Source organism: Grammomys surdaster, unplaced genomic scaffold (assembly GCF_004785775.1).
Source record: "Grammomys surdaster isolate TR1022 unplaced genomic scaffold, NIH_TR_1.0 126187, whole genome shotgun sequence".
Lineage (NCBI taxonomy): Eukaryota > Metazoa > Chordata > Mammalia > Rodentia > Muridae > Grammomys > Grammomys surdaster.
Window position 1 is genome coordinate 8699304 of NW_021620993.1, and position 22258 is coordinate 8721561.

A 22258-nucleotide genomic window follows, 5' to 3' on the forward strand; every position below is an offset into this window, starting at 1 on the left:
AGCTGCCCTGGGCTCCTGAATGGGAAGCAGAGCCGTGTGGAGCTCTCTGGGGCCCATGCCTTCCTGCCTCACGCTGTCACCTTTGACAACTGGTCCAAGCAAATAGCTCCCTTCTATAGCCGCCCAGCAGCAGGCCTCTGTTCATATATTCTACTCCAGCAGGCCTTGGCTCAGAACCAGCAAGCCCTAGTAGCAAGCTCAGACCTGACTCTTGTTGGAGAGCGGATGTGAGGCTGAGAGGCCAAGCAGCTCTTTGGGCCAGGCCACCCTCACATGGTCCTTGTGGACCCTAGCCTTCCACCCGGTCCCTACTCCAGTAAATCCCAGATCAGCCTCCTGTTCCTTATCCCAGGGGACTGTGAAGGGGTGGAGTTTGCTCTGAAGCCAGGATGTCCATGGCTCACTGGCCTAACCTGGATAGGGAAGCCACAGGGGCAGATGGGGCTCCCTGAAGATTTGGAGTTACAAGACAATCCATCTCAGATAAAAGTAGAGGGGAGAAGGCTGGGCGGTGGTGGCGCACACCTTTAGTCCCAGCACTTGGGAGGCAGAGACAGTTAGATTCCTGTGAATTCCAGGCCAGCCTGGTCTACAGAGCAAGTTCTAGGACAGCCAGGGCTACACAAAGAAATCCTGTCTCAAAAAACAAACAAAAAAAATGAAAACAATTTTTAAAAAGCAGTGGGGGCATTCACACCTCCCTGTACCCCCTTTCTCTTCTGGAAACCCAATCACCAAGCCCAAAACCTGCAAAACTCTGCCCAATTCATACCTATCTGAAACCCAACATTTCTTATGCATATGTCAGAAGCAGTGGCCTTAAGGGTGACATTCAGTAGAAGCCAGTCAGGTCCCCCAAGAAAGCTGTGACTTCCACATGAAGACCTCTGGGGGGGGCTCAGACCAATGAGCACCATTCCTGAGTTGGTGGCAGGCAGCTCTTAACTCCTGGACCTCCCCCCCAACCCCCGTTCTCCTTAGGGCACTGGGCCAAGACTGTGAGTGGCCTGGCCACAGAAAGGGCCTGTGGAATGTTGCTGGCAGGGCTGCACCAGGATCTCAGAGAGAGGGCTGCGCTCAGCTGTCTTCCCCAGTGAGCTGGGAGCTGCTCCCTGCCTCTCATTCTTGGCATCCAGGGACCTTCCCAAGTGGAATGGGGAACCCTGGGATCCCCTGCCACTCACCCTATTCCATGGGAGAAGAGGAGGGAGGAGAGAAAAGCTGTATTAGTAAAAGAATAGACTGCTGCCACTAACTCTGTGCTGGCATGTGCAGCCCAGAATAGCAATGGGCTTTCTCAAGGCAAACACAACTCCCCAGGTGTTAATGCAAATTCATTCGCTTAAGATGAAAGAGGGCTGTTTCCCCCTTCGCTGGTTAATATGAAGGACTTAATAGATTCAGTCAAGGGAACTGGGGATCTCAGCCTGGGAACTGAAGGCCGGGAGGAGGGAGAAGGGTGGAGGGAGGAGGGGGATCGGGCGTGGTCCCCCGTGGATTTCAAAGCAGAATGACTGTCATAGCAGGCTGGCTGAAGGCTCAGCTCCTGCCGCCCCCATCCTTCGTCCTGATAGAGGACTCAAGAGGCAGGGCACTGGGAAAGTCTGCCCAAACTGTGTCGAAAGAGTGTAGGGCTAGGAGAGAGACTGGGGTGAGGTGGATATTCTTAACACAGGCCAAGCTGCCAGGGTCTAGACTATCTCCTTTATTGTTTTAGTTCCTCAAATGGTGACACTATTGATAGTGCCTGGGAGAGCCAGTCTGTGAAATTAAAACTTAGGGGATCCCAGAGTTCTTGTGCAAAGTTGACCTTGTACAGTCAAGGGTCAGGAGGCCAGAGAGGAGACAAGACTTACTCAAGGTTGTACAGCTAAAGCAGAGAGCTGGAGGGATCAGAGCTCAGCCTGCAGCAGCTTCCTGGGGCGTTCTCTATCAGCCTTTCCTCCCAGCCTGCAGCCCTTCTGTGGCCTCAGGCCTGGACTAAGCGGCACACCAGAGCAGTCAAGCCTTTCATGCATGCTTCCCAGAGCATCACTCTCCACTGAAAACTACTCACTCACTCAGGACCTCTGATGAGGAAAGGGTGGAGCAGCCCCATTCGATGCTTAGCTCCCAGAGGTGAGTGCCAGGAATCCCAGAGGTAAGAGAAACTTGGAGCGAGCCAATCTGTGCTGACCCAGTGTTGGTTAGAATTTGACTCTGAGGGTGAATGGCACAGCAGGTACCTGTCACAAGACACCTCCACACTCAGTGCTTTTGTTTACTGACTTAATTCCTTCAGATCAAAGGCTGCCCCTTCCTCCCCAATTGAGGTGTGTGTGTGTGTTACATTATTTATATTAGAAATGGGCAGGCTCTGTGGAGACTATTCCCTTATACCTGATAAGAGAAAATGAGGTCACTGCCACTCCTTCCAGTGTCTGCTGCACGGTTTTCAACCTAGGTGCCATGGACAGGGTTGAGAGCTCCATCTGCAGAGCTGAGCATGGGCTATCCAGAGCCTCTCCTGTCCTGAGCCTCCAGTAAATTATTGACCCAAGTGGAGAGCGTTAATGTGGTACAGTAACATCCTTCTGGGGCAGCCCCAGGCCAGGCTATCTATCATCTCGTGGGCTCTGCAGCTGGCACTGGGCAAACATCGAGGACACACAGACCAGATGCAAGGTCATTAAGCTCAGGGTGCAGGTGGGTGGGGTGGGGCCCACATGGGGCAGTTCGGAGGCCTGCTGCCTCTGGGCTGTGATTCCCTCTGGGGTCATCCTGACTCTTTTCTCTGCTTCCTCCTGCCTCAGCTCTCCAGAAGGCACCATTCTGAGAAAGCCGGCACCATTCTGAGAAAGCCGGCACCCTGGAGTGACCACATCTAGAACCGTGGGTTTGGGGCTTCTAGGCATCATTAATCTCCATAAACCCTTTAAAAGTCCCATGGACAGCACCAACACAGGAAAACCACTCGCCTAGGTTGAAATGGCTGAGCAGGTGTGGAACCCCAGGCCTTTTGGGTTGGGAGTCAAAAAGGATTTTGTGCTCTTCTGCCAGGAGATGTGTCCCCAGAATCCTGGAGGCTGTGGATAAAAGATTCCAAATGGGAAGTAGTGGCACATGCCTTTAATCCCAGCACTTGGGAGGCAGAGGCAGGCGGATTTCTGAGTTCGAGAGTTCGAGGCTAGCCTGGTCTACAGAGTGAGTTCCAGGACAGTCAGGGCTACACAGAGAAAATCCTGTCTCAAAAAACAAAACAATCCAGATTCCAAGGAGAGCACTTATCTGCTGTCTCAGCACTTGGGAGGTGAGGCAGCAGGATTTTCTTGAGTTCAAGGCCACCCTGGAATAGAGGGAGAGCCTGTTTAAAAACAAGAACAATGTTTCTTCATTAGGTTACCTCGGTTACATGCCTGTATAACATTTTTCTGAGGAAATTGGAATACTTAAAAAACTTTTTGTTTTGGAATACTTTAAAAAAGTTTTCTTGTACATTTATTGGGGCTGGCATGCTCACACTGTGATGCTTGGGTAGAGGGCAGAAAACAACTGTGAGAGTGGGCTTTCTCCTTCTACTACCTCGGGTCCTGAGACGGAACTTAACAGCGAGTGTCTTTCCCACTGAGCCGGCTCCTGGCTTTAGAGTACTCAGTTTCCATTCTTCATCTTCCCAGAGTTCTAAAAGTATCATTGCCAACCAGTTTTACAGAAGTGACAGAGGACTCTGCCCTGGGGTAAGGGCAGTGCTCTATCTAGGCAGAGCTGATAGGTGAAGGCTGACTCCCACCTCAGGGTTCTCAGGCAGCCCTGAAGTCTACCCAGCAGCAGCAGGCTAGGTGCTATTCTGGGGTCACCGTTCTGATGAGAAATGGGCATCCAGAGGAAGCAGGAGAGAAGCAGCGGGAGTCCTCTCTGAGTCAGATAGAGACCTTGCTGTGCTGATAAACGCTCCCATAATTTGCTCCCACTGTCCTGCCACCACACTGATGGCTGAAGAAGCTTTCTCCCTACAGGGCTGGGACTGCAGCCTCGGGATCCTGTCATAATGCAGTAATGACAGGCTGCCAGGGAGCCCCACATGGCAGGGAGGGGCGGGAGAGCCCTCTTGCTGGCGAGGCTGTCTGGGCTGTCTGTAGGGAGACAGGAGTGAAGGCAGTTGACTTTCTCTTCTCCAGACTGCAAGGGATTAGATCAGACAAGATTGCAGCAATTTTCTGCCGGTACCTTCTCTCCTTCTAGACTTGAGCTCCCAGCTCTCCATTACACATGGGTGACTCCTAATCTGATTCTCCCCATGACAGCTTGTGGGGCACACAGTCCTGTGGGACAGCTGCCAGGCACTCCCTACTCAAGAAGCCCAAGGCAGAGGGGGAAGTGCTGGCAGGGAGGCCACAATGATAGCAGCGGGCAGCATGGCACTGGGATGAGAATGCCGCAAGGAAGCATCCAGATCCAACAGCTACCTGACATCACAGGCTAGAATAAAAACACAATGCAGCGTCCAGAGTGAGATGTCAGGCAGAGCATGACAGGTAGTGATGCACACCTGTCATCCCAGCTCTAGGGGCAGGGATGGGCCAGCCTGGACTACGTGGTGTTTCAGAACAACAGAAGTATTAGGCAATACTGTCAGTTCCCACTCTGCTGATGGAGACGCCAGGCTGTCAGTGAGCACTCTGGGGCTGTTGAGGTGCCTTTAAAGTCAGGTAGAAATACTGACTTCAACAGCCTAAAATGACCAGTTTATAGAGTGGTTTCCCTGATCTGATTGCTCAGGAAATCAGGCTCCTTCTAGATGTTATAACTAGCAATCTTTGTCATCTAATACAAATGGAGGGCTGGGGACAGAGCTCCATTGTTTTGGTAAGACACAACCATGTGTACTTCCAGTTCCAGATCTGACACCTTCTGCCTTCTGCAGGCAACAGCCTCGTACACAGTACACATGCATACAAAATATACATAAACCAATACAATATATATAGTCAAAAAATATATAGTCAATGACAAACTATAGCAGCTTAGAGTTTTTATTAAAACAATCACTTAAATTATAATCACTCCCAACCCCAAACAAAAAACAGCTTCATGTTCTGGCCCTGACTGGAGTGACATGGGCCTCACAGGAAGAGCTGTTTGAGAATAGAACAGAGGAATGGAAGCCCATGGGCGCTGGCTTGGCCTCAAGGCACCTAGGAGAGGCTGGGTCCCTTGTGAAGGCTGCTTGTACTAGGGGCTTTGAGGCTCTGGCCCTATTGGCAAGAACAGTTAGTCACTGTTGCTGGGTCAGCCTCTGGGCTTGTTGAGAGTACGGGAGCATGAGAAACCTGTCTAAAAGATGATAACACAGTGACTAAGTTAGTGCTATGTCAGCCCACTGGTGTTGTCTAGCAAGGCTTGGCAGTGACCTCGGGTCAGAGTGCTGTGGTGGCTCAGGTATTGCCTCAGTCAGGGTATATGACCAGCCACAGGCCAACAGCAAGGCCTCAGTGTCCTGCACTGAGAGTAACTTGCTGTTTCAGTATCAGGGTACCCCTGTCCATGTTTCAAGAACCATTGAAACTAGAAATAGCCAGGGTTGGAACTCACTTTGGACTTCAGATGTCTCTAGACAATTTTAGTCTACTAGAAAGAACCCAGCTACAGGCTCAAAGCAGGCTGGAGACATTCTGAGGACCCTATCCTCTCTCTTGAGGGGAGCTGAGGTACTTCTGATTGAGTAGTGGTTGGGTCCCACCTTCCAAGAAATGGTTACACCCAACACTCTTCAAATACCAGGGCTCCCACGTGGTTATATAGCTTGGCATTTCCCAAGTTTGAGATATAAAGCACAGTTAAATTTTAAAAAACAAGGCCTGGCATAATTTTTATGAGCCAGCATCACTGTCCTGTGTTCCACAACCATTGTTAGATCAAGTGTACAGAGAGGAAGAAAGTCAGAGAGGAGTTTCAGGCTAGAGAAGACAGCTCAACTTCAGAGCCAGGGAAGACTTGGCAAATACTGGGGTGTCAAGTCCAGAGGACTTCTCCTCAACCTTAGGTTCCAGACTAGAGTGCCAGATGACCACAGATGCTGAGGTGACCCTTAGGTGGCTGCCTATGGCAAAGTGGCCTAACAATAGCCAGCTAGTGGGAACAAGGTGGTGTGCCTCAGTTTCTCAAAAACAACTATACTGTGGAACATTCCATTGCTCAGCCCCTCAGCTCAGTTGTCTTCGGTTAATACATCTGTTTGTGGACTGAGGCATAGCACCTGCTCTGTTAGGACTTAGCAGGCTGTGATTGGCTATAGTAGTGACATAGAAGATAGGCCCAAGCATGGAGTGTGTGAGGAACATGGTAAGCATTTGCTGCCAGTATGTAGGCAACCCATAGTGTTAGCTTGTGTGACTGCTGTGAGTGGCCTGATACCTGTGTCAGGTTCAGGAAAGAAGAGACAAAAAGGACACTGCTGGGCCCCTGGGGAAGACAAAGACAATGAGGTCTAGGTATTGAAGAGGATGATGGTTGGGTAGCAGGGCTCTGGGGTTCCATGTGCTGAGTAGAAGGAGATGGAAGTCCTGGTCCACCACGGGCAGGTGGCTAAGACTGAAGGATGCATGTGCACACTGTCTCCCAGCAGCTTTTATCTTAAGCCTCTTCCTAGCCACAACTGTCCTGCCTGTTTCCTGCCAGTCAGACAACTACACTACCTCAGGTGAGCCTGGCTAAGGAACCATCATTGCTGGTTCTGAGCTAAGCCAGTTCATACTTCTAGACTGTGCCAGGTCCTTATTGTGGAGGGGAGGCCCATCTCAGAACCCCAGTTGGGGAGTGGGTGGCACCTGCACGGTAGATTTCAGACAGTCTCCATACTGGACTCCTACAGCTGCTTCCCAAAGTCAGCAGCATGCACAGCAACATTTACAACAGTGTCCAGTGTGCAGGAAGGATGCAGCCCATGCACAACAAATATTTCTGAGAGAGAGAGAGAGAGAGGGAGGGAGGGAGGGGAGAGAGAGAGAGGAGAGAGAGAGGGGGGGGGGAGGCTAGAAGAACTAGAACACTTTGAGAAATCTCTATAATGTTAGAGTTCAAAAACAACTGAACACGAAGGGAACTGGACCCCCTACTCAAGAATTCCCAAACAAGCCAGCCCTCTACCGATGGTTCCTTTGGGGTCAGGCCCATCCTGTTGGTGCCAGGAGCAGCAGATGTGGCAGGAGGTGGTCAGGTCACCTGCTAGAGTTCTTCAAAGAAGGCCACTCGGGACTTGGCGCTCTGTAGAGTGAGCTGTAGAAAGAAGAGAAGAAGCTGAAAGAGAACAGAACAGGTCTCACAGAACAGCACAGCCCATCTTGCTGCAGGGAACAACCTCAACAGTGGCTTGGAGTGACCAAGAAACCCTGTCCAATAGATGTTCAAGATACTGGTGGTCAAGCCCAGATAAGGATTCAGATTTATTCCAAGATTCAAATGCAAAATGACAGATGACATGCCAGGAAGGATGGTTGGTGGACAGACACATGTCAGTAGAAACATGTCTATCACATAACCTTTTCCCAGGGGGCGTCTAGTTTGTGACACTCATGTTTCTCTGGCTCTAAAGCACCAATTCCCATCCTGCTGTTTGTACTGCACCAACTCTCTGGGCTGAGAGCCAGGTTTGAAAGCCTCACAAGTTCTTACACCTAGGGCAAGGCAGCATGGTCTCAGGTAAAGAGGGCCTGTATCAGATGAAAAGTTTTGTTCTCTCTGGTCCTACTTCTGGGTGACTCCAAAGCAGACTTGCCTGTGGCCTGGAAGCTGAGACCAGACTCTCCTATGCATGACAGGAAGATGCCACCAAGAAGGTCTGGGCTGGGAAAATAGAGAAGGTCCCAAGTCCTTGACTCTGGGGCTGTCTCCCAGCCTCTCCTCAGACAGAAGCATCTGGCATAGGCACCTATTTCAAGCTGCTCCTGAATTGGTGCCCTTGGGGCAAGATTATATGTTCTTGATGCAGCCCCAGGCCTTCCCAGGAAGGAGTGTGTGTCAGCAACTGCACTGTCCATCTTCGTTCCCCAAAGTGTTCACCTCAGTGCTCGGCTCTGAGTGGGAGAACAGACTATGTTTACTGAGCGGATCGAATAAGGAATGGGTCACAGTTGTAACTAAGTGGGAGACAGGAGGCTGTCATTTCCATTGCAGCTCACTGTGTGGCCTCAGTAAACACTCCTGCTATCTCTGAACCTCACTCCTGTGTTGGAAAGCAATGGGACAGGCTAGCTGGTCTGGTCCTTCAGTAGTCTCTGATTCTGAAGAGTCTGCGGTACTTACCAAAGCTCTACAAAGGGCAGGAGAGGGAGACTGTGAACCCACTTTACCATCAAAAGACAGGCAGCGGGGGCTGGAGAGATGGCTCAGTGGTTAAGAGCACTGACTGCTCTTCCAGAGGTCCTGAGTTCAAATCCCAGCAACCACATGGTGGCTCACAACCATCTGTAATGAGATTTGATGCCCTCTTCTGGTGTGTCTGAAGACAGCTACAGTGTACTCATAAATAAAATAAATAAATCTTTAAAAAAAAAAAGACAGGCAGCATTAGTGTGCTCAAAACGAGACAGCTTGAGAGCCGACTCTTTAAATCCTGCCAAATCTTTTGGCCTTGAAATTCCCGACTAACAAGCTGAATGCAAGGAGGCATCTGAGCTGTTTTCTTCGGCAGAACCAATTCCAGAAGCTCCATGGAAGCCTAGTTCTGCCAGGAATGGAGAGAGCTTTTCTTTGCTGGAGCAAACACCCTCCAGACAGGAACTGCATTTGGCTGGGTCTCTCCTGCAGTGGGGGTGTGCGCCATGATAATGGGGACCAGGGCAGTAAAGGAGAAGATGGTCCCAGAGATCTAGGACAAAAATCCTCTCAGGGAAGAGTTTGAATCAAAAGGTGTCCCCACAATTCTGAGACAACCTCGGGAGGTTTCTTGGGATAAGGAGCCTGCAAGCAGGGATAGGACATACCCATAGCCACTTTCAATAAAATGTTAGCACAGTGCGACTTAAACCAACTGTGACACAAGGTGATGCAGCACTTTCTCATAGGGTGGCAGAGAAAATACTCAGCACCCACTTGGTTCACGCTGAGGATCCATCAGCTATCGTTCCTAATGGTGGCATCAAACCCCATCAGGGGAAGCAGAGCAGAGCCAAGTCCTGGTTAGGATAAGATTCAGGCAGAAGGGCCATGCACTGTGCCAGCCTCTGAGTCAGGATAGACACTGCCCTGAGAGGCCTGGCTACTTCCCTAGGCAGGACGCCCAGACAGTGGGGGCCTCTGAAAGTCTCTTGCCTGTTTCAACAATGTTGGCACCAAGAATTCCTGGATCCACTACCCAAGCATGTTGGCTGTCCCCTCAAGGTGCTTGGGGAGGGTTTTGGCAGCATCTGTTTCCAGATACTCAAGCATGAGCTTGCTAGGGTGCAAAGTTCTCTTGGAGGGAAGAAGTGCCTACCAGAACCTCACCAGTGCTGCGCTGCAGGGAGAGATGACCTCTTCTCTCTCCAGAAGGGGGTCTGTCCTCAGTGCAGAGGGCAGCACAGGCTGAGAGCACAGCCACCACTATAGATCATGCAGGAGAGTGGGGTTCCAGTGGCTCCAAGGCTCATAAATCCATTGCACAGGGTAGCTGAGAGCGTCCTATGGTCACCAACTGGTTCAAAGGGAGGTCCGACAGACTACCCTACCTTCTGCCCTTACCATGCAGTTCTTGGCACTTTTACTTCCATCAGGAAACCTGAAGTCTAAGGAATTTATAGTGTGTGCTCACTTCGTACTGCTGGACTGCTTCCAGTGGCCACCTCTGCTCCCTCAGCAGTACCCTTTATCTTAAGACATCAAATGCCCTCCTCCTGGCAGGACTGGAGGGCAGAGCCATGCAGGAAGGAGGCAGACAGTGTGATTCAAGGGTACTGGGGAGAAGCCTTGAGCCCCTCTTGTTTAGTATGCACTCAAGGCACCCGTTGAGCCCCACAAAGGAGGCATTCCAGAGCCCAGGAAGCTCTTGTCTTGGGCACTGCCACTTGTTTCTGTTGACTGTGCTCCTGGCTAGGCATTCTGTGGGCGAGCTGACCCGTGGGATCTCTTTCTACCCACTGTCTCTGATACAGGCAAGGATCATCCTAGAAGGCTAGTTTCCACACTTAGAGCTTCAAGCAGGAGGTGCTCATGAAAGGAAAGGCTCAGGCATAGACAAAGTGGAACAGGTTGAGTCCTTCAACAAACTTCCTGGGTTTCTTATGAGAGTTTCATATCCACAAGCCCACAACAACACTTAAGCTGTCCTGTTGCCCAGTGACAGGACTGGATCTCTATGCACACAGCACAGCAACACATCTGTAAGATCCAGCGAGTACTATGGAGACGACTCCACTAACATTCCAGCCTTAGCTGAGGGGGTGGAGGATGGTGGCGTACGCCTTTAATCCTGGCCCTTGGGAGGCAGAGGCAGCAGATTCCTGAGTTTGAGGTCAGCTTGCTCTACAGAGTGAGTTCCAGGACAGCCAGGGCTATACAGAGAAACCCTGTCTTGAAAAACCAACCAACTGGGGGCTAGAGAGATGATTCAGCAGTTAAGAGCAGTGACTGTTCTTCTAGAGATCCCGAGTTCAATTCCCAGCAACCACACGGTGGCTCACAACCATCTGTAATGGGATCCGATGCCCTCTTCTGATGTGACTGAAGACAGGGACAGTGTGCTCATACACATGAAATAAATAAATAAATAAATAAATAAATAAATAAATCTTTAAAGAAAGAAAAATCAACCAACCAAAGACCCTAGCCACCATCAGAATCCCAGTCAAAATGTTCATGTACGCTCTTTGGCTGTGGAAGTGGATCCCTTAAATGCGGGGCGCAGAATCCCAAATAAAGCATTCACGTGTGCTTTTGGCTGTGGAGATGCATCATTTGAATGTGGGGTGCAGTATCCCAGAGTTCAATCTGTTCCCTGTGGCTGTGGAGGCAGACCCCTTTAATATGGGTGCAGGCTCTGCTCATACCACTAAGATACCTGAGAGACTAGACAGGACAAGGAGAGCCCTACACTTCATCAGGCAGTGAGACTGAAATGCTCATGACATGGATATGCCACCAGGTCCCATGTTCCATGCTGGGTCAATTCTGGGGCCTGCCAGGGTCTGGTGTCCCTCCCTGAATCTGTGAACAAGCTAGGTGAGCTCACGCTGACCAGTGACCACTCTGCTACACTCTATCATACAGACCTTCAAAACTCACACTGGATCCAGACAAGGTCAACACAAGCATCTGGACAATCAAGCCTTGCTCCTGTGGGAAGGCTAGAAACCACGAGGAACCTGCTCAGAGTGCCCAATCCAATAGGCTCTTGCCAGCTTCCTCCCTAAAGATGACTAAAAGAACATGCAGCCTCCTCAGTAGGCATAGGCTGACCTGCTGCTCTCTTCCAGCTGTCTCTTCACATCTGATTACAATCAGCCCTGTGAATAATACAGGAGGAATTAAGTTCTCTCTTGACTGAACTGGCTGTTTGAGTCTGTCACTAATCCAATTCCAATTTGAAGAGACCAACTTCCTTTTCTTTCTCTGCAGCAGATCTATGTGGCTTTGTTTTAATCATACAGGCATCTGATCTTCCTTCCCACCTCAGCATATACACACAGCCCCTGGAAGAGTCACCTTCCCTCTTATCTGCCAATGGCCAGGCTGCAGAGAGGGAGGGCACGGAGCTACTTAGCAAAGTGAGCCCCCCCCCCAATATGTGTTAAATGACAAAAATGGACAAACCATCAAATCTAAACAAATTTGGATTTTGGAGATACATCTGTCTCCATAACAGGATATTCCCAGCATTTGGGAGGTAGAAGCAGGCATATTACAGCAGGTTTGAGGCCAGGCTGGCCTACAGAGTACCAGGCCAGCCAGAACTACACTTGTAAACAAAACAAGAACAAAAGACTGGCTTTTCCCACCTTCAAAAAGGACCTGCTACCTAGCCGGTTTCCTCTCATCTCTTTCTACGTGGATCTGCAGACTAAGCTGTCTCCTGCTCACTGTAAGACATGGACTCCATCGAGATGCTCCTGGGAAATAGCTCCAGGGTTGGCAGACAACAAGCTTAGAAGGTACCTATGACCAGTGTTGCCATCTGATGGCCTAGGACTTTGGCTTCTAACTACTAGGGCTCTTCCAACATTGACTCCAAGAGTGACCCCTGCTGGAAAACCCACCGTGAGGCGGCAGACTGCCAACTCTACCCACCTCTCCTCCAAAAGTCCTTTTGGGGGACCATTTCCCAGAGTAATGGGGGGATAAAAAAATGTATTCCAGAATGAATCCTGCAGCAGCAAGGCTGCTTGATTAAGAATGAATTACACTTTCATCAGCACAGAAAGAAAATTGATTCACAAGGCTGTATTGTGACAATCTTGTCCTAATGCAAAAGGGAGTGGAGAGGCAGACAGGACAGAGCCACTTCGGTTATCAGTGGGGAGAAAGGAAGCTCTACAATTAAGCTGAAAGAACAAAGCTAATCAGGGCACCAGGATTCCTTAAACTAGTCTCTGGGGGCCTCGCCTCAATCCACTTATCCCTAGGGAGAAGATGCAGGTGGGAGGGGGATGTCTAATTCATTTTAAATAATAAGACCCATAGTGCCAAACCCATTTTAGATACTAACCTAATAACTCCCAGTGCTGAGACTCAGCTCGTCCCATAAAAATGCAGTGGAATTGAAATGCAAGCCCTAAAATCATGTTATACTTCCTCTTCGCCACTACATATTGAAAATGAAGGAGCGGGGGAGGGTGGAGACAGAAGAGGACATGCAGATTCTCTGGCACGAGGATCTGCAGGGAACAAGCAGGCTCTGGAGCAGAAAGGTGACAGTTAGAGCCAGTACCAGCAAATTCAACATGATCTTTGTTTAGAGTGTTATGAACATTCCCCTTCCTAAGTCCCATGAAACCAAAGTGGAAGTGCCAACAAAGGGAGGGCACCACTATAAATTGGGCACATTAAGCCTTCTGCAGTCTTGGTAGTAACGTCTTGCATCCAAATGCTATCTTCATATGTGTATAGAGAGCTGTCCACATGTGTATCCTTAAACAGAAGTGAAATGAGAGGGCCACATCCATCCAATAAACAAATGCAATTCCTTTTATAGAGAAATTTGCCCAGGAAATTTGTGGAGAATCAATCTGTATTAATCTTTAGGGACCTAAAGCAGCAGCCCTGTGCCTGGAAATGTCTGCCTGTGTCTCTGCTGCCCTGGAATGCTGGAAGGGCCTACTGCTACTGTTCTTCCACCTAACAAATGAACTCATCGGCCTGATTCACTTCACTGGGCAGGTGGAGGCTAGATGTGATCTACCAAGCACTCTGGGCAAGAGCCTTAAGAAAGAAGTCCAAATATACTGATGCTTCTTTTAAATTGCCAATCTCCAAAGAGAAATCATGGCAAGGCTCATAGGAACAGAACCCGAAGCCTGCAGAATGAGTTTGCATCCTAGCTTTTCCCTCCCACTGTTGCAGCAACAAATCAGGTGCCCTGGAGCACTGTGCTGAAATGAAACATATCTTCAGAGTCAAGGGGCCAAATGGAATGTTTTACTGCATCAAATAAGGCCCAATAATGGCCACGGGCACTTTCAAATAGCCATAAAACATCTAGGCCACAAGGCAGGGCTTGTAGGCTCAACATTTCCCAAAGCAAACTCTTTACAGGGGAAAGCATCCTAACCCTGTAGTCTTAGACAGTGGCTGGCTGACTCTTCTAACTGGACCTACCAGAAACAAGTAAGAAAACCAGAGCCCTCGGCAGTCACAGAACTCTTGGAAACTCATGTGTGTTAGGAATGGCTTTTAGGAGTGAGCCCACAGGATAGTAACCAAGAAAAGGACTCTGTCTTTAAATCTTATTTTATATATATACAAGAATGTTTAGCCTTTATGTGTGTCTATGTACTACATATGTGCCCAGTGCCCAAGGAAGTCTGAAGAGGATAGCAGATCCTCTGAACTATAGTTACAGATGGTTTTGAGCCACTATGTAGGTGCTGGAAACCAAATCTGGGTCCTCTGAAACAGCAGCCAGTGCTCTTAAATGCTGAACCATCACTCTAGCCCAAAGAGGAGCTCTTTTAAGACCAGCTCTCAAGCTGGGAGTGGTGGTACATGACTTTAACCCGAGCACACAGGAGGCAGAGGCAAGTGGATCTCTGTGAGTTTGAAGCCAGCCTGGTCTACAGAGTGAGCTCCAAGACAGCCAGGGGTATGTAGAAAAACCCTGTCTCAAAAGACAAAACAGACTAGCTCTTAAGGCTTCTGTGTGTTTCCATGGAGCCTGGGAGCTGAAAGGGTCCTGGGTCAATGCAGTTCCTTCAGGGTGTTCACATCTGGACTCGCTGCTAATCCCACCTCAGTCCTCTCTTCCTCTTCCCTGACTGCAATAAAGGATGGTCCTAGAATCTGAGGAGCCAGTATGCTGGCTTTTATGTCAGAACTGAAGATGTTGTACCAGATAATACCTGATTTCTAAAGCAATCAGGGTCACTCGGCCCACAGGTTTACAATGAAGACTAGATATATGAACTGCGAATTAAACTTCTCAGCAGCAATCTCTGAGACTGGCCATGTACATCAGAGGTAACCAGGGAGGCCCTGGTTACTTGTTTTAATTGAGGGAGATACCTTTCACGCATATTCAGTTTCTCCCTGTGATTTACCACTTCTCCGGGTGCCCGAAATGTTCTATTTCATTTCACAAGCCCTGAATCTCCAAGGGGACTCTGCAGAAATTGAAGATGACATTAGACTTTTCTGTCTTCCTGATCCAGAGAGGCAGCTGGGCTCCCCATAAACGTCAAAGCTCTGCCTCTCCTGCTCCTCCACAGTGGGAAATGCAGTCAAAACCATCTATAAATGAAGTAACCTTTCTCAGCTTCACAACCCCCATAATTTCTCATCTGTCCATTTCCTTGGAAATCCTCTGCTCCACTAGAGGTTATAGGCATGAAAAGGATGACTGTCTGTTGGCTCTTGGATCAACTCCAGATCAGGAGACTGAATTAACAATGTTGAGAGTGGTCTGGAGAGATGCCTCCGAGATTAAGAGTGGTGACTGTTCCTCCAGGACCGCAGTTCAATTCCCAGCATACACTCACATGGCAGCTCATAACTGTCTGTAACTCCAGTTCTAGGGGACTGGACCCCCGACCCCCCCCCCAATACATGGAACAAAAACACCAATGTATACAAAGTAAAAATAAAGAACCTTGAGAGAAGGCCAGGATGGCCCTGAAGTGTACCTGCTCCAAGGTGTTCTCACCTCTGGAGTACGGTGGCTGAGCTAACTCACTCCTGGCTATCAAGGTCCCCAGAACACCATGGCTCTGAAGTGCAAACACTCAGGCCTGAGGTGCCCTGTGTGCTCATTCTGCTGGATTGCTGGGTTCCCTCTGTAACTCAGGGTTCTGATGCCAGGACATGTGTCACTCCCCCTGAGAATGAAGTGACTCCTGGTTCCCCAGGGCAGCTTGCTGACCACCCTGCCACACCAGTTGTACTGATCACCAGAAGACCAGGGTTCAATTCCCAGAACCCATACGGTAACTCACAAACATCTGTAACTCTAATTCCAGAGAATCTGGCATTAGGACGTGTGGCCTTGTTGGAGTGGGTGTGGCTTTGTTGGATGAAGTGTGTCACTTGGGGGTGGACATTTAGAGTTTTAAATGCTCAAGCCAGGCACAGTGCTATCTGCTGAAATGTACAACTGTCAGCTACCTCTCCAGCACCATGTCTGCTTGTGTGCCACCATGTTTCCTGCCACAATGATTGCGAGCTAACTAAACCTCTGAAAGTAAGCAAGCCCCAATTAAAATGTTTCCTACGAGTTGCCATGGTCATGGCATCACTTCATAGCAATAGAACCCTTCTCTAAGCAATCTCCCATCCCCAATGTCAAAACGGAGCTCTTCCCTTGAACAATAGGTACACACACTTCCAAAGCCAGAAGGGACACTTTTCTGCTAGGCTAGCATTGGCTCAGACAGTAGTGGGAATGACTTGAGAGCCACCTCTACACAGGCAGGTGACCACCAGTCATGAGCACTGGCCACTAGTCATACGGGACTGCCACTACCTAGGTAAATGAAACATTCCTCAGACTTCCTGTACAGCAAACCCACCAGTATTTAGTCTAAAATTGCTGAGAATAATTTGCATCGTATTTAAAGACAAATTCTTGCTTTTAGAAACCCTTGGTTATCAGAATTCTTAATTAAATAGAGCCTAGCAACCTGTTTTGAAAACAATGTCACATTAAGCCATTCTGTGAGTGAGTGAATGAATGAATGCATGAACAAACAGATGTTTCCAAATACAATCACTTGCTACTTGCTGATTGGGCCATGCTGTGAGAGATGTGTTGGTAGATGATCTTATCACTAAGGGAAAATCATAGGCCAAGACGGCTGTGATGCCACTGGGTAATACAAACTTAAAGACCCACCACTGTGCACTCAATCTGTCATTGGGTACATGCCATTATGAGGCTATATGTCTAGAAACAATACAAAGCTGACTAAAAAGGAAACTTCCCTTGTTTATAACAACTCAGTGAGAACTGACGATCAAACTTAGGACCCTGAAGAATGCAAATATTCTATATCACACAACACAAAAAGATGAGCCCACATTCCAATGAAACTGCCTAATTATATGCAGGGAACATCTGATGCATGAGGTAAAACAAATCAAGATTTTCTGCTTGCCCTGCACTAACCAGAGTGCATGGAACACCACAGATCTACTTGGGCACTCTGGTGCCTCGGGGTTACCACTTGGGTAGAGAGTCACCTGCCCACCCTTTCCAATATCCTGCTTAGAGCACACACTGCATGATGTCAGTGTAACAACACCAAAGTGGGCACGAAGCTGAAAAAAATAGAAGTCCATTCACTCAGTCAGGCTCAAATGACAGACATGGGTTCCTGGGGCCACTGTGAGCCCTCATTCATCTGATAAAAGATCTACCTGGGACTTCACAGCTAACCTCCTTTGTGGGAATATGAGCAAATAGAAATGTCCTGGGCAGAGTTTAGAGTTTCTTTACTTTACTGCAGTGAGGATGCTAAGGATATAGCCTATTCCTCTGTCAGAAGTGTCAGAGGTATACTGAATGGATATGACTGGGGATCAGGCAGTAATGGAAGGAGGGTAACATTTTAATATTGGGCATGATAATATTCTACTGCCTAGGCATACTGAAAGAATAATCTGTAATGCTTTAATTAGTTGACTCATCACAAATGCTGCTAACTCATCTCCTGGGTGTCTGCAATGGGACGGTTGCAGACGAGCTCATCCATGCACAGCTCCTTCCATGCAGTAGGGGACAGAAGCCAAAGTGGCCTTTAGAACAGCCATGGGACAGCCAACTCACTGCAGCTGGCTTTAAGATGCACCAGTGTTCTGTTTGCTGCCCTAGGAGAGAAAAGGGATGTGCAGAGAATGGGAAGCTTGAGGAAAAAATGAGAATGAGTGACCCACGCCCAGAAGCCACCAGCTGTGGTAAGTTTGCAGAGCGTACCACTACAGGGTAGGAGTCATCTTGTACAAGAGACATCAGTCTTAAAAGCATCAGAACCGACTCCCACTCCCATGCTAGAGTTATCTATCAAAGGAGTATACCACCAAGAAGACAAAGGACTTAGATTTGACTGGAAAGAGAGCCATGACTTTGCCCAACCCAACCAGTGACATAAGGTAGACAAAGCAACTGGTCCTGCAGCCCCATGACATGCTCTTCAGAATGAGGCAGCCTTCTAGGCCCTGGAGGCTGGTCTGGGTCCCCCAGGGTGGATACCTGCTCTCACCCTCAAAGCATGCTGTGGCCAGGCCCCAGGCTTCACCTGCCCTCAGGAGGGCTCCAAGTGGCCCGAGGACAGAGACAGGCAAGCTCATGCATGGGTTAGTATCACAGACGGTAGGACCATCACCACAGACAGAATACCTGGGAATAACCTACTTTGAGGACTCAAATGCAGATAGGTCTTCTGCCTTGGGCTTGAGGCTAAACGAGCAAAATAAAATGAAAAAAAACAAAGACATACCCTGTGAAATCAAAATGCCACATGTGCCATTTGCAAAATGCTCAGAGACAAGTGACCTCATGTACTGTGAAACAGCTTGAACACTGGCCTTTCTGGTTTTCAGAACTCCAGGTGTTTGTAGCTGAGAGCCCAATTGACCACAGAAGCAGTGGCACAGGAGACTGCTCAGGATGCCAGGTGACAAGGAGGCAGGATGAGGGCTCTGAAGTTACTCCCTCAGGGCTGACTGGCTCACTAGCCTAATCATGTTTTAGCTTAAGAACCTCCCTTTTAACCCCATCTCCCTCACCCCCTTTATGAGACAAGGTCTCATACAACACAGGGTGGACATGAATTTTCGTTGCAGCCCAGAATGACCTTTAACCCTCCTGCCTCCTCCTGAGTTCTGTGGGTTACCATGCCTGATTTTAAACTTCCCTTTTACATTTAATCATTTTGTTTGAAACAAGAAACCCAGAAGACAACAGGAGCCAGAGGGAAGAGGGTGTGGAGTGCGGTGATGCCTCCTCTACTTGGTGTCCACTGTAAAGTGCTAAGCAGAAGTAGGGCTCCCAACTATACAGCAGAGACAGCAGGGAGACTTAGGCTTCTTAGGATGTTCAGTGACAACTTAATCACTAAAAACAGAGACAGTCCTTGAGCTGGAGACTGCTTTACTAGAATAAAGAGTGAAACTTAACCACTTCGGCTACCATCCAATCTCAAGGAAAAGGAGTCCGGGTCTTATTCTGTAGCCCAGCCTGGCCTTAAATTTGCAATCCTCCTGCCTCTGCCTCCTGAATGCTAGCATTACCACTATGTGCTGCCATACCAATCCCTTTATAGCCCCTGTTTTATAGGGACAATCAGCTAAGCAGAGCTTTTACTTCCCAGAAAATCTTTCTGCTTTGCCCAAATAAGAGATATATACATTCTTGGGCTAATAATGAGTACTTAGTAACTTCTAAACCCCTAAAATAATGAGAGCTCTAAGTATCACGAGAGAAAAATGGGACTCTGTGAGCCTCATAAATAAGTTTCATCTTTTTAAACATTAAGGTTCTTCTATATACTTCCTTGTAAGTATTTAAAAAGTTGGAGATTCAAAATATGGTCTTATACAAAAGACTGGAAGGGACTCTATTCAACAGGCTCTAATTCACTGTGAGTTCTCATCACATGAGGTAGCTCCCTCCTTAGGCATAAGTCCCCTTGGCTTTAAAGACAGAATCACTTTAGTGCTCAGTGATAGATTAAAACCCAGCCTCAAACAAGGATTCATCTCATCAGAGCTTTTAACATAAGCTCCACTTCCGTCATGGTCACTGGCAGATTAAATTCTCTTTCTGTCAGGAGTTTAAAAATTCCCTTAACTAAGTACATGTTAAAAAAAAAAAAAAAGCCAACAGGCAACAGTTCAATGACTGGGCTCCTGAGGAAACTAGATGCCAATCTCACATTTCATTAATAAGTGTCCTGTTCAGCAAAACCCAGGAGACTCCAGGTACCTTTTTAATGGTATTATGCTTGCTACTGGTGCCACCTCTGTCTGAGTTCTCGTTGTGCAGGATGTCCAAGGCTGTCTCCCTTTCTTTGAGTTTCAAGGCCTCAATTTCTGTCTTGAGTTCATTGAGCTGTTCTTGCAGATGCTTGCTCTTCTCCATGTATTCCACTCTGTGGCAAGAAGAAACCATACATCATGGCTGGACAGAGATGAGCCATAACTTACACGCTGTTCAGAGTGGCAGCCAGGAGCTGAAGCCTGGGCTTCACACCCGAGCCTGGCCACTCAGAAGCCAAGGGAGCCTCGGATGTCTACTGAGTGTTATGAATCTCTTTTCCTACCAGCTCAGTTGGGATAATAATTATAGGGCCTCTGGTCAGGAAGAAATAAAGTATAGGGAGAAAGCTCTGTATAAACTTTCAGAGTGCTCTACAAATAACCCTGCCAAAGAGTTTTTGGATCTATATGAAAAATCACACCACACAAGCCTCCTGAGCCCCAGATACTCTTCTGCTTCCACCCTTCATAAAGCAGTGAACCAAGTCATCTCTGCCAGTAGCCACGTCTACTTTCCACTTATTCTGAAACCGTCAAAAAGATGGCAGACAGTCACTCAGCCAGCATCAGGAAGAAATAGATCCCCACTTTCACCTGAAGAGGTTGAAGCCTTTAACTAAAAACAGTATAAACAGAAAACTATTTAACACTAATATATAAACATTTTGAAGGAATTATTACAGCTGTTGATGGGCTCTGTCAGCCTGTACAGAAAAAAGGTGCCACGGGCTGAATGTCTGTGTCACCTCCACTCACATGCTGCAGGCAACTCACCAGTGTTGAGATGAAGCCCTGGGAAGTGATTATGTTATCAGCCCATAATGGGATTTATATCCTTTAAAAATAAAATAAAAAATAAAGAAGAAGAAGAAGAAGGAGGAGGAGGAGGAGGAGGAGGAGGAGGAGGAGGAGGAGGAAGAGGAGGAGAAGGAGGAGGAGGAGGAGGAGAAGAAGATGACCACCCCCAATGGCAAATACAAGCACACAGTGAGAAGTTGCCATCTATAAACCAGGAAGAACACTCTCATTAAACTCTGAGTTGACAATGCCTTGATCTTGGATTTCTAAGTCTCCAGAACTATGAGAAGTAAATTTCTGTTGTTTATAAGCTTTCCAGTCCCTGGTACTTTGTTATTATAGCCAAATACATTGAGACAGTAAGAAAATACAAACTATAAAAAACCAAGACCCAGAACAGGATGTGGCCTTATGCTGATCACAACCACATAAACACATCCATCTGGACGATGAGAAAGGAGCTCAGATGGATACTCAGAGCAATAGCTCTGTATCACCAGCTTCTTAGCTGTTCTCTCAGTAGGAGGGATCAAAGGAGGTTTGCCTGGTTCATGATGGTTCATGCTGGCCTCAAGAGCTATTCTGAGAGTAGTACAGTGAGTAAGGGGTTTCAATCCTTGTCCTGTTTATCAGCTATGTGATGCTGGATGAACTCATCAAACTAAGTCCATTCTCTATTATATAACTAGAACACTAAAATGTTTTTTGGAGACTGTCTTCAATGCAGTCCCGGCCAGACTTGAATCTGCTATGTAGCTAAAGATAATCTGGAAATTCTGATCCTCCTACCTCTACTTCCTGAGTACTAAGATTCCTGGTGTATGCCACCATATACTGTGTTAGAGACTGAACCCAGGGCTTCGTGTACGTTAGATAAGCACCCTATGAACTAAGTTATATTCCAAGTTCCCAAAACCTTCTTTTGATGCCAGTGGGATGTTTGTTAATTAGTGTGAATGAGACAAACACTAAAAAGCTATGACACACAGCTGTCAATCCATGGCGTCACTGTGATTTTTGCCAACTGTAGCACTATTAACCAGTTTACTTCTGGCTCAAGAAATGAGAGTGATTTTACTTAAGATTTCACCTACAAAGCCAGGCAGTGGTGGCGCACGCCTTTAATCCCAGCACTTGGGAGGCAGAGGCAGGCGGATTTCTGAGTTCGAGGCCAGCCTGGTCTACAGAGTGAGTTCCAGAACAGCCAGGGCTACACAGAGAAACCCTATCTTGGGAAAAAAGAAAGAAAGAAGGAAAGAAAGGAAGGGAGGGAGGGAGGAAAATAGATAGATAGATAGATAGATAGATAGATAGATAGATAGATAGATTTCATCTATAATGGGACTCCTCTTCTCTGCTCCACTTCTGCTGACCACAAAGTGAACGGAGGGCATGTAACAGAAGTGGCTGTGGTCTGGCTGGGCAGAAGTTCCACTCAGGGTTGCCAGCATAGGATAACTGGTCTCCCATGATCCCTAGCTTTGCTCAGCCTAGGAACTGTTTGTTTTTTTTTTTTTTCTTTTCCTCTTTTACCTTTGTTCTAGAACCTCTGCTGAAGAAAGAACATAACCAAAAGAAAACTGTAGTTTAAGTACTATATGAACAACACTCTAACTCGGGACTCAATACAACCCAGTCCTATTTTTCAGTCAAGGTTTGAAACATTATAAATTCCAGGCCACCATTTAATCAAGTGTTAGTTTTATCCTGGGACCCTGACTGTTGTCTTTAATTTTTAATTAGGAAATTTGTTCTCCAGTGGCTGACAACAAAGCAAACCTTTGCAGAGGCAATGACTGGCTGCTGTTATGACCTGTGCCTCCAGGCC

The 22258-nt window shown here is 47.9% G+C and overlaps 1 protein-coding gene across 6 annotated transcripts in view; it reads right to left on the reverse strand.

Moving 5' to 3' along the window:
* Positions 1 to 4994: 4994 nt before the first annotated feature.
* Nf2 (neurofibromin 2) overlaps positions 4995 to 22258 on the reverse strand; it is an 86107-nt gene continuing 68843 nt past the window's right edge. For 3 of the 6 annotated variants that reach the window (XM_028758051.1, XM_028758053.1, XM_028758049.1), the window contains 3 exons: positions 19580 to 19745; positions 18008 to 18052; positions 4995 to 7254 (listed from right to left, as the gene is read on the reverse strand). In XM_028758051.1, the coding sequence (XP_028613884.1) occupies positions 18017 to 18052; positions 19580 to 19745 (202 nt within the window). In that variant the 3' untranslated portion in view covers positions 4995 to 7254; positions 18008 to 18016. The remainder of the gene's footprint in view (positions 7255 to 18007; positions 18053 to 19579; positions 19746 to 22258) is intronic. The other 3 variants (XM_028758050.1, XM_028758052.1, XM_028758047.1) reach the window with 1 other exon arrangement.